The sequence below is a fragment of the Malaclemys terrapin genome, chromosome 2 (assembly GCF_027887155.1).
Source record: "Malaclemys terrapin pileata isolate rMalTer1 chromosome 2, rMalTer1.hap1, whole genome shotgun sequence".
Lineage (NCBI taxonomy): Eukaryota > Metazoa > Chordata > Testudines > Emydidae > Malaclemys > Malaclemys terrapin.
In genome coordinates, this window is record NC_071506.1 from 6,450,152 (window position 1) to 6,462,906 (window position 12,755).

At 44.8% G+C, this 12,755-nt stretch overlaps 1 protein-coding gene across 3 annotated transcripts in view; it reads right to left on the bottom strand.

Moving 5' to 3' along the window:
* Positions 1–263: 263 nt before the first annotated feature.
* The window catches only part of ADGRB1 (adhesion G protein-coupled receptor B1), a 271,570-nt gene continuing 259,078 nt past the window's right edge, over positions 264–12,755 (bottom strand). For all 3 annotated transcript variants that reach the window (XM_054018655.1, XM_054018657.1, XM_054018656.1), the window contains one exon: positions 264–3,180. In XM_054018655.1, the coding sequence (XP_053874630.1) occupies positions 2,983–3,180 (198 nt within the window). In that variant the 3' untranslated portion in view covers positions 264–2,982. The remainder of the gene's footprint in view (positions 3,181–12,755) is intronic.

Genomic DNA, 12,755 nt, shown 5'->3' on the forward strand with positions numbered 1-12,755 from the left:
ACATGGGACATTGTCCCACAGAGGGTAGGTGCTAGAGGTGGTTAAACTGGTTGAGCAAAGCAAACTCTTTGGCCCTTACTGTTTATAGGTGAAATTCCACAATCCTAAACTACATTGGGAACCCAGCGGGAGTTTTGCCTGTGAAAGAACAGCAGGATTTATCCTTGCAACTCTCTGCTGGTCATCAGTACATGCCTAACCCTCATCTGCCAGATGCCCTTGGTACAAGATGTGGAAGCGGGCCTTTAAAAAGAAGACATGACTAGAGTTTACACGTTTTTTATTAGAAATAAGACACATTCATTTGTGCTCTGAAAACTGTACAGAAAAAACTGACGAACACAGAAATAAGGGAGGTGAAAATGGGAGGGGCAGAGAAGGGTGAGGAGAAAACAGTATTAACCAGAGAAACTCAGCAGAAAAAGTAGAATATCAACAGTTATTAAACAAACATTTATCTCTGTAATTACATAACACTGTTAATGTCCTGCAGCTTGGCTGGAATGAGAGGAGCAGGTGGGAAAGGTTTGGAAGAAGGAGGGAGGGGAGATTGGTTGGGTAGCGAAGGGGAAAAAAGAATTAAAACACAGTAGAAAGATATTTGTATGCTAAAATTCATTATGTGTAATTATAATAATTACAATATTCTACAACCCGGCATTTATGAGAGGCCTTTGTGCTTTCCTGTTTCATAGAATAATCTAAAATCTGACAATTACATCACAGTTTTTATAAGTAATTTTTTTTTTTTACTATTTGGATTTTCTAATTTTTTTAAAATTTTATTTTATTTTTAATATTATACAGCTAATGACAAGATAAATGCCATTATACTTTAAAAAAAACTAAACTGTGTGACCTGAAATTAAATTTAAAAAATGCTTGCATATCAAGCAACCGCTGTCGGCGGGGGGAGCACAATTTGATTTCATTGATTGTTTTAAATTTTGTTCCCGTCTTTAGCTTTTTCCTAAAAAAAGAAACACACACACACACACACACATAAATCAAACCCTGATCTAGATTAGCTCCTGTTTGGGCTCAATGTGATGTTTCACAATTAGGTGCTTAGCGATAGCCATTTCTAGAGCTGGTGGAAATTGATCAAAAGTGAGATGAAAATTTTTGGTGAAACACATGTTGTGGTGAAAAAGAATTGGTGAAAATTATGTTACGTGAGGACTTCTGATTAAAGTCTTTCATAATAAAACAACAACATTTGATCATGGAAAAATGCTGATGGAAATTATTTTGTTTCAAATGTTCAGATGAAAACATTTGGACAACTTTCTGGGGGGACAAAAATGTTTTGTGCAAAAACCATTTGACTTTTTTGTGTGTAAAAATGTTGTTGAACTTTTTTCATGAAAAAAATGAGGAACATTTTTCATGAAAAATACATTAATGCACAATTTTTGATGAAAAAATGTCCCCGTTTTGTGTCCAGCTCTACCCTTTTCCTTTCCTTCCACTAGCACCAGAAACCTGTTTCCCAGCTCTGTGAAGTAGTGAAGACAGGGTGGAGTGTAAGGAGAATAACCAGCCAGTGACTTGAATACAATAAAACAGAACATTCCAACCTACTGCACACAAGGGCCTGAGTGTTCCTCACCATCCCAATCTTTCCACAGGGGACTCCCACTCAACATTTGGAAAGTGACATCCTTGCCCCGCATGTGCATGGAACCAAGCTACGGAAAGATATTTGAAATGACAAGAGCCAAAGAAAGGAAAGGTCTCGGGTTTCAAGTTCTGTTTTTATTGAAGAAAAGAAAAGAAGAAGAAAAAATAGATTTTTTTCCAAGTGTATGTTACTCATTTATCAGTTTGTCTCAATGTCCTACGGCAATATTCTCCGTATACTGAACGTCTCCAGGTACATAAACAGGTCACTGTGGCTTCCAGGGGAGGTGGCTGGAAATAGGTCGAGTCTCAAAACAAAACAAAACAAAAAAAGGAAAAGACAATGAGGCCATGTGAACCTTTAAGCAAGGTTCGCGTTGAGTTTATCTCTTTGTTTTTTTAACAGTCAATGAAATGATCTACATTCTTTTGTTGGTTTTTTAACGTCTCTATCTGGAGACGACATGAATGGGTTTGTTGTTGTCTTAAGACAAGGTCTCTTCCCACTCTGCATGTCCCGCTCTTCAGAGAGTTCAGGAAGTCCTCTGCAGAGGGACGGGGGGAAATACCCACCATGCCACTCTTGCTAGCCATATGCTGCAACCACTATATCTGGCCTCTCCCCAACAGCATCCTCTGAGCTGGCTTGTGTAGATCCATGGCTGAGAACCTAATTTTTCAGATTGGAGTGCGGTGGTCTTCTTGATCACAGGATGCAACAGCTTGGTAACTCCAGTTCCCTTTTTTTCCAAAAAGCTGGGCCGGGGGGACAGAAGTGAGCAGGATATGTCTCTCTCACTCCCATCGCCATGCAATGGGACATCATAGACCAGCCAATGCTGAGCTTTCCCCTGGAGCCTTTGGCCAGCCAGCATCCTGGCTGGGTTCCCACTGAATTAATCCCTGCTCCTTGTACCCCCAAGACAACCCCAATCCTCTTGGCCCTTCTGCCACCATATTTGCTCCCAGTGCCCTTTCGTTGCTCCCAGTTCCAGAGCAGGAAGACTCAACATACTGGCGATGGCTCCTCGTCATCCTCTCGCCACTAAAGTGTCGTGTTGACTTTGTTCCCCACCCTCCCCACCCATCCCCCCTTCTTTTACTTTTACAGGCTCATGTCCTCTTTGGGCCTACCCAGGGAAGATCGCGTTGTTCTGTACCTACTGCTACTAAGTTCTATAAAGTAATATTCCCCCTCTCTGCTGAGAACAATACAAAAGTTACTTCTTTTTACCAAAGGTTTCAAAAGAAACCAAACACTCTTCCTCACTCGCTTTCAATTGAATTTAATCATCTTTTAAAATTTTGTTTGTTTCGTTTGTTTTTCCAGAAAAAAAAAGTCCCTTTTTTCCTTTCTGCTCAGACCTCCGTCTGCAGGTCAATAATGTCTTGTCCCACCAGAGGGATGGTGGCACCTGTTTTCTCCCACTCTACAGTTTTTAGTTCTAAGGGAGATTGTGGTAAAGGTTCCATGTCCTTTTTAACCCATGATGGTGGCGAGTGGACCTTCCTGATTCCTTCCCAGGGTCTCTTGTTTGGTGTCTGCTGTTTTTCTTGCTACAAAGCAAAGGAAAGAAAGACAGAGAAAGGGAGAAAAAAAAGAAAGTTACTGACAGTCCTGCAAACACTACCCATCACACACTAGATTTCTTCTTCTGTCTTTTTTAAAGATAGGGCGAGGCGAAGATTTTCTATCACAATTCTTTCTTGAAAGAAAATTAGTTTTTCAAATAAACAAGGGTTTGTTTTGTGCAAAATGGCTGCTTGCCATGGAAAATTTCAGTTTTTCCACAAAATACTGAACACCAAAATATTTCAGTTTTCAGATGAATATTTTCAGTATTTGAATTTCCACCAAAAAAAAATCAAACATTTCCATGGAAAATTTGGAAGAAAATTATTTAGTTTTATTTTTCATAGAAATTTTTGCATAAAAATCATTTTTTCACCAGCTTTATTTAAAGGGCCACAGCCCATCTCTATATATCTAGAACTAAATCCACACCCAATAAACATCTCATAAATGTAATTGCTTCTTTTACTGATGATACCTGTGATGATTAAAGGCTCAATTCTGCAAAACTGAAATCAATAGTAGTTTTTCCACTGACTCCAAATGATGCTTCTGGGGCTTGTTCCACCACTATGTCAGTGCAACTTTACGCCAGTGTGACACCATTGCAATCGACCCAGGAATGGCATTTTGAAGTTTCTGCAAACATATTGTGGAATGCTCTAGTATATTTTATAGAGGTTGCCAGGGGTTTCATAATCTGTGGTGTGTTCTCATTCTCATAGATTCATAGACTCTAGGACTGGAAGGGACTTCGAGAGGTCATCGAGTCCAGTCCTCTGCCCTCATGGCAGGACCAAATACTGTCTAGACCATCCCTGATAGACATTATTCTCATGTGTGAATGAAAACACATGCATAGATAATATTTTCAATTGACATTCCATGAAGCTTCCCCCCCTTTTCCCTTTTTAACAGGGATGCTTTTCACGCTTTATGATCCCTACAAAGCACCCAAACATTAGAATAAAATGGGTTCTCCCAGACACAATAGCAGCATGAAGTTCTCTGCAAACCACCTGCCACGGAAAAGGGTTTGGTCTGGAAGAGATGTGGACAAAAAGAAAAGACGATTCAGGTTATGAGGAGGAAGAAAAATAGGGGAGAAGGCAAGAAGATGTACATGCAGGTCACATGCACCCAGATCCACTCTTTAGTCCTTGTGTGGTTATTCAGAGGTATTGACTGGAAGAATCATATCCACATACTGAACTGTGGTGTTTTAGTGTATTTCCTGTGCGTGACATTGTGGGGAGAGCCACAAAACAAAAGCTTAGAGCTCTGTCTGCCTATCTAAGCTAGCCACCTGCCATGGGTTCTACTCCTCACTCCACCATGACTATCAAGATACTTTCAAATTTAAAGTCGGAAGGGACCTCCCAGGGACTGGAGTCCAGTCCCCAGCTATAGCTATTGTCAGATAACCCCCTTCGTTAACCTAGCAAGCTGGACCTTCCAACTAGTTAGGTTTCTTGCTCCCACTGGGAGGCTGTTCTAGAACCCCACTCCTCTAGTGCTTAGAATCCTTCTTCTAATTTCCATCCGAAATTTACGCTTAGACCGATCATCCCCATTTGTTCTTGTGCCGACACTGTCCTGTAGCTTAAATAGCTCTTCTCCCCCGGATTTACAGGGAGCAACCAGATCCTCTCTCAGCCTTTGTTTTGCTAGGCTAAAGAAGCCAAGATCCTCCAGTCTCTTCTCACAAACCAGGCTCTCCATTTCCCGATCATCCTCTCAGCCCTTCTCTGCACCTGGTCCAGTAGGAATTCATATTTCTTGAACACTTGAACTGTCTGCAATTCATTTCACCCGTGTACTGAAATCCTGGCATGACAGGCACTGCTGTACAAGTACTACAAGCTTACTTGGGCTACAGCAGTGTAAATCCAGAGTAACTCAGTTGAAAGCGCTGTTGTTACGCTTTCCTTGCACTAGTGTAACTGAGATCAGAACCTGGCCCTTAGTACGTAATTGTGCCATGCTCGAACTTATCTCCCATGCACTGCTTCAAACAGCACCTGAACTCAGTGGGAAAGAACTAGGTGAATGTGGCTCAGTGGTGAGCTGCTAGGCACCGTGTCAGTGTATAACCAGTAGTCCAAAGACAAGATCTCACAATACATTGTAGTACCCCAAGCCACTGATTTCAGTGCAAACCAAGTCCACATCTATGATACTTCACAGAAAGGGGCACAGATGGTTGGATGGGTACACGTCAATGTAGTAGGGAACTCCCCTCCCTTCTTGCAATGGAAAGACCTCCTTTGATTTGGTTATTCTTTAAGGCCACCTTCAGCAGCAGGACCCTGTTATTTTAAACTTGCCCTTCCACACAAGCTCAAGAGCTTTGCCAATGAACCTCAGTCTTGACCTTTAGCACTCCCCAGTACTCTACTCCAGGCCTGGCCCCCAAAAACTCAGTTCTCCCAATATACTTTAAGCTTGACTTGTAACGGTCCCAGCCATTCCTGTGCTGGGTGTCTTCTGAGCACCGGAACCTGAACAAGCCAATCAGTGTGATATGCTCTAGGGACATGAAGAAGTGGGAACTACCCTGAGACCCAGCCAAGTCATCTGAACAGGTGACGCAAGCCAGCATTTAAAGTGTGGTTTTCAGAGGCCAGGGAGAGGAACAGCCAGGGGAAGCTTGCCTTTCCTGTCCTGTTTGTGTGGCCAGACAGAGGTAGCCAGCCCGCATGCATGTCAACTCCGTCCCAAATCACATAAAAAAATATATGGAGATATACCTATCTCATAGAACTGGAAGAGACCTTGAAAGGTCATTGAGTCCAACCCCCAGCCTTCACTAGCAGGACCAAGTACTGATTTTTGCCCCAGATCCCTAAGTGGCCCCCTTGAGGATTGAACTGAGAACCCTGCATTTAGCAGGCCAATGTGCAAACCACTGGGCTCTCCCTCCCCCAAACACAAAAAACATTCAAATACACTAAATATAAGTAGCATGGCTCCTGTCGCTGACACAGCTGCCTTTGAGGTGGGCCACGCTGCTCAACAGTTTAATATGCACAGTGCAGAAGAATATCGTCTCCAACTGGATCTTCCAGATGAATTTAGTAGGCTGAACACACTTAGCTGAGTTGACCAGTAGCCCAGATGCTGGGGCTCAAACATCCCTTGCTCTTCGCAAAAAGACCAGTGGGGTTCCGTGGTTAGTTCCATGTCCTTTTTCGTCTCTCCTTCATGTGGAAATTATTAAAATTGGGTCTCTGTGTCCTTGGGACCACTTGAGCTGCTTACATAAGATAGCCACTGCTACTTAGTGTTGTAATGTCTTCGCGGAGTTTCTGAGCAGGAGGAAAGACCCACCGATCCACAGCAAAGAAAACCCTGAGAAGAGAATTGCGTGATCCCACTGCAAACTGCTCTGGCGCTGGCCCCAGGTCGAAGGCCTCAGGGAGAGCCAGGAAGATGCGTAAAGAGAAACAGAAAATGCAGAGGGGCTGTACTGCCAATAATTCAAAAAGATGGAATCATTACTGTGGCCTGACACAGTCCATGGGCTTGTTGCTCCTAGGAAATAAAAACATGTATCCTCTCCCGGCTGGTGACAGCTTGGCGGAGCGGATTTCTTTCACAGAGCGGCCCAACGCTGGCAGGACACCTGGTGAGTGCGTGGCAGGAGGCAGGCCATAGACCTTCGCAGTGTCTGCCTGTGCTTCTGTAACCTCTGGGAGGGGGAACGACTGTACCGATGCCTCAGCTCTCTTGTCTCCCCCGACATGCTCGGCTGGTCTGGTGGAAGTAGAGACCCATCCAACTCAGACTGCAGCCCTCTGATCTTCTTTGGTATGTCTCAGTCCATGCCCACTTCGTGAAACCTCCCCAGCACAATTGGCAGTGGTCAGATGAGCTTGCATGCAAGTTTGTCTTTCATGACGTGTCCTAGAACTTACTTCCTGCCCTAAACTGTTGTGTTGCTGTTGGCTCTTAAAACAACTACCGCTTTCCATGCCAGAAGGGAAGACATTTCAATGATAGCTGAAATTATTCCTATATGTAACACAGAGTTTATCAATGAGTTGGTCAATAGCTTTGGCATGAAAAGTACCATATAAATGAACGATGATAGGCCAGGGTATTTAAAAATGGGTGCCCAAGGTTAGGCTCCTAAGATCATATTTTGGCACCTCAATAAGTGGCTTGATTTTCAAAAGTGCTGAGTACCCAATAGCGCCCAATGACTTCAGCTGTTTGACAAAGCTGAACATTTTTGTGAAATTGTTTCGATTTCAATGACAATTTGTTTGAAAGCAATTGAATCCTTTTGAATCAAAGCCTTTTGATTTTTTCCTAAATTAATTTTCATTTCTAAATTTACTTTATTTCTTATAAAAATATAAAAAGGGGTGACATCAAAGCTGAATGTTTCAACTTTAGAGAAACAAAATGGGTCAATTGACCCCAAATTAGTTTTTTTCCAGATTTTTTTTTCTCATCAAACAATTGAAAACGTTGGGCGTTTTCCCCAATTTGGGCTGAACTATTTTTTAAATCTCAAAATGTTTCATGGGACGGAAAATCCATTTCCCAGCCAGCTCTACGGCTGTTTCCTCTTCAACTGCATGTAATATAACCTACCAGGCTCACTGCAGCCCAGATCCCAGGGCTGGGGAAACAACCAAAGAAAGGGAGGCAGCATTGATGCTCTTGGTCCATCGTTAAGGAAGGAAAGGGAGTCTAGAATACCAAGCAGCAAACCCTGATGTGCCAGCACTAAGAGGCACACCAGCAATAAGGAGCCAGGGCTCTGACGGAGCAATGGGAACCCTCTCCTCATTGTTTTGGTTAGTATTTCATCTACCTGCATAGCTTGGTGATGCCGCACCTGTTCCCAGCAAGCTGTCTGGGTTTTCACTATGTTGCACAGCTGTGTTTGACAGAAGCACTAACAGCGCAAGGCCCAAATTTTCCAGGGTGCCTTCCGATTTCGGGGGCTTCGGTTTCATGGGTGCCCAACCTCAGACACCCTGGGCCTGAGTTTAAGTGCTGAGCACTTGCAGGCCCCCCTTGACTTCAACTGAAAATATTTGGATCCAGTTTACATGCCCCAATGTTACACAGGAAGTCAATGGCTCAGCCAGAATTAGTACCCAGAATCCTCTGGGCCACTGCACCTTTGCTCCACCAACTTGATAACTCAGCTTCTTCTCTTTAAAAAGGCACCTGCTGTATGATAGGTTGGGGAAGAATAGGCAGGGGATGCACCCCGAACTTCTGAAAACCATGTAAGGTGCATGATAAGGTCTGTTGTTGATGATAGTCCAGGGATGGTATATGGGCATCAGGATAGCTGATGGAAGGTATACAGGATGGTGGGTAGCAGATGAGCTACGTGGGGTGCGGGGTTGCTGATGGATGGTATATGGGACATTGGACAGCTTAGAGATATTTTACGACTGAATTAATTAAGTTTCTCTGCAATTTTCATAACAGAATTTATTGTAGCAATTATTACACTTTATGTAGCGTTCCCTGTAAAAGACACTCTAATTTTCCTTTTAACCGTTGCTAATTATCGTTTCATCAAAGCCTTGAAAAAGTGCAGAGAGCATTACACATATAATGCCGCAGGGACGTCCTGCCTGGGAGTGGGGGGCCCCTGCTGAGGGACTCACAGTGATTAGAACTGGGTTCCTAGGAGCAGAATCTCTATTTTCCAAACTCAACCCAGAGACTGGCCTTGTAGCCCTGAATGCTCAGCCCACAACCGCGCACTCTGTTCTGGCTGAATTTTCCCCCCTGAAGCAACATCTCCAGCTACCAAGCCAGCTAACCAAAAAAATAGGTAGCCAGCAAATGAGTGAATTAGCTCTGACATGCACTGGGATATGCCAGGCGGACACATGGCCTAGACTACTAATTACCGACAACAGTATGTTCTTTGGGAAGATCTGAAAAGCCTTTTGAAAGCTCAGGCTGGCAGTAGGGAGAAGGGAGAGAGGGGAGTTTCTCCAGAAGAGCCTTTGATGAGCCTCAGAACCATATGGTACATTTCTGATGGTGCAAACCTCCAGCTGAGAGCCACATTTCTAGCAGAGGATATAGAGACACAAAGCAGAGCTGCTCAACCTTGTCCATAACAGGATTCCCACATCCAGACCCTTGCCCCTTGCAGCCTGGAGGTGTGATTTACAATCATTTCTTCCTGCCACTCTGGGATATGTCAATGAAAGCACCAGTGAAACTGGTACAGTCTCCTGGTGGTTGAGCAGGAGGAACTGGTGGCAAAGTGGCCGGATCAAGCCATGTCTGGAGAAGACCACAAGAGGCCAGGGCATAGCCATCTCAGGAACAGCTGAAATTTTTCAGATGAATTATTCACTTGTCATAATACACAGATTCAGGTTAACCAAAACCGCTTGTGAATTTGGGTCAAATTCAGTGAATAGTTTTGGCCAAAAAGAGACAAAATTAACACAAAACATTTTGTTTCAACACTTTCTAAGCCACATAGTTCAACTTTTGGTTTCATAATGATGTTTCATTTCAAAATTTTGCTAGATTATTTGCAAAACCAACTAAACAAAAAAGGATACCCCTCCCCTGACCCCCACCCCTAACAAAAATAAGACAAATGAAAAATAAATACATAAAAACTCATTTCAGGTTTAACAAAACTTTTCATTCAATCTGAAAGAAATTCTTCCCCCCTCCCACAATTTTTCTTGTTTGGCCACTGAATCAAAAAAATCAATTTTTCACTCAGCTCTACTTAAGAACACCCTCTGTCGGGGTCCTGCTGGGGGTCAAGGCTAGAGCTGGGCAAAGCTTTTATGCCTGGTTTCAGAATTTATAATAAAAAAAAATTAATGGAGATATCCTATCTCCTAGAACTGGAAGGGACCTTGAAAAGTCATCAAGTCCAGCCCCCTGCCTTCACTAGCAGGACCAAGTACTGATTTTCCCCCAGATACCTAAGTGGCCCCCTCAAGGATTAAACTCACAACTCTGGGTTTAGCAGGCCAATGCTCAAACCACTGAGCTATCCCTGCCCCCCAATTTGTTTCTATGGTGGGGTGTCTGCCCCACACTGGGCTCTAAGGGGTTAGTAGAGCCTTAGGGAGACTGCGCAAGAGGCATTCAAGCAGAGAAGGGCTCAGAGGAACAGCCAATCAGGGCCTGGCAGGCCCATATAAAAAGAGCTGCAGAGCATAGCAGATCCAGTTGCTTCCAGGAGCTCAAGGAGGGAGGACCGGCTGCCTTGCAGGAGGAGGAGGAGGAAGAGGAAAGCTAGCCCCTTGGAAAGAGCAGTGCTGGGCAGGATCAGGGGAGGGAGCTCCTGGCTGACTGCTAAAACTGGCATGCTGAAGCCCTGAGATAAGGGCAGAGAAGGTGCTGGGTCTGTGGGGAAGCAGCCCAGAGAAAGGTACGCAGAGGTTGGAGGGGATGCAGCACATGGCTGCCATCTACAGGTTCCCTGGGCCGGGATCTGGAGTAGTGGGGGGGGGAGCGGGTCCCCCTCTCACCTCCACTCACCACTGAGAAAGTGGCTGGAGCATCGCACTGCGGTACATTCCCCCGGAAGGGGGGAGCACAGAGTTTGGCACAGCCGGAGGGCTGTGTCCTGAAGAGGATGCCGTGGTCCTTAGAACGACCCGGGTCCAGGAGCAGAAGTGACAGTGGCGAGACATCACCAGAAGAGGGCACACGGGTTAGCAGAGCCAATCCCCGAGACAGCCGCAGTGGTGAGTCACGCCCCGTCACAGTTACAAACATAAAACTAGACCCAGGCTTGCAGAAAGTTCACAAGCAGTACATATATGTCTCCGAGAGCCAGACCAGGCCTCAGAATGAGAGTAGGGCTGGGTTTTGAGGTGAGTTTGGGGTTGGATATCGGGATGAGCGAAAGGCCAGAAATTGGGGCAAGAGGAGGCCAGGTTTTGGGATGAGCCTGGCGCTGTGTCGGCTTCCGACAACACCCAGTAAAAGCCTTACTTAGAACCTCTGACTAATTTACTAGCAGGAGCAGCTTACAGAGTGGCTCTACGTGGCTCTCTACTATCCCTGCTTTAACGTTCCCAGCTCTTGGCTGGAGAGAGACAGAGCTTGAGGGAGGGGTTGTCGTCTATCTGGCCCATAGTCTGTAATCATCAGGCACTGATTAGCATTTGAATAGAGAAATGCGTTAGCAACAAGGTTTCCAGTGGCTTAACTTGTTTTTTTTTTTTTTAGCAGACAGGATCTGGGCAACAATTCGTATCAGCCAAAGAATGACCCAACGGGAGGGACGCAGAGTGACGCTGGCTATTCGATCTTCTGAGCCAGTAATAAACCAACCCCCCAGTACAGCCAGAGCAGCACAAAGTGATCTTAAATTGCCCTAGAGGGACACTGTAGGATCCCTTTGGCTGGGAGTGAGGGCAAGCTGGCTGAGTCTTCACCCAGATCGGAGGGGGAAGACTGACGCAATTGGGAGAAGGCGATATCAGCTGCCTCTGTTGAGGGAATGTGCCCATTTTTTGCAAGCCAAGGGCCGGTTGGATGCCCAGATGGCAGCAGTGGCCAAGAGTGCTTTTAATCGTTTGTGTTTGCTTGGGAGGCTCCCACCGCTTCCCTTTGCTCGCAGGGAGCGTGTTACACCTTCACTCTGTGACCTGTGCTCTCTTGGTTACATCCTATGAATCCTTAAATGATTTGGGTCCTGGTAACTTCAGAGAACCCCCTTCCCCACTGCTAGCATGACAGGCAGCATCCTCTCAGGGCCCTGTGCTAAAATTCTCCCCAGTTTACTCATGAAGGGATTGAAGGCAGATGCTTCTTGGAGATGAGATTAATAGATTTGAAGACCAGAAGGGCCATTATGGTCATCTAGTCTGACCTCCTGGATAACACAGGCCGGAGAACCTCATCCAGGGATTCCCGCATCCAGCCCAATAACGTCTGGATCTTTTAGTGACATGTTCAATCTTGATCTGAAGACTCCAAGAGAGGGTGAATTGACCACATCCCTTGGGAAGCTGTTCCAAGAGTTAATTACTCTCTGTGTTAAAAATCTGGATCCTTACTTCAACTTGAACTTTGCTGACTCCAAATTCCAGCCACAACGTCTTGTTATGTCTTTGTCCGCTAGATTTAAGAGCCCTCTAGTAGTATACTTGATCATCTCTTTGGCAGTGAAATTTACATCCCTGATTGGTTCATCAGAGCCCAGACATGTAAGATCCATTTATTTTAGCCGCAGTACTTGGGCGGAAGTAATGGGAAATCCTTGCTTTAAATGCAGATGGAGTTTGGAGAGTGTTGTCCTTATGTTTTGAAAATTAGTCCTATTGGGTGATGTAGTTTCTATCATAAATTGCTGGACATGTGCCCACAGCACTGGCTGGGCAGGTTTTCATAAACAGATGAAGAGGTACATAGATAATATACTGCAGGGGACGATTCCACCCTGGTCTTGAACTAGGCAATTTAATTGGTCTCTGAGACACAGGATTAATTTAGTATTAGCAAAGCTCTGTGGGAGGCATAGAAATAATTGTGGTTAATGCTGCTACTACAAACTGGACTTTCCTATCCCGACTAGTCAGGGTTAGAT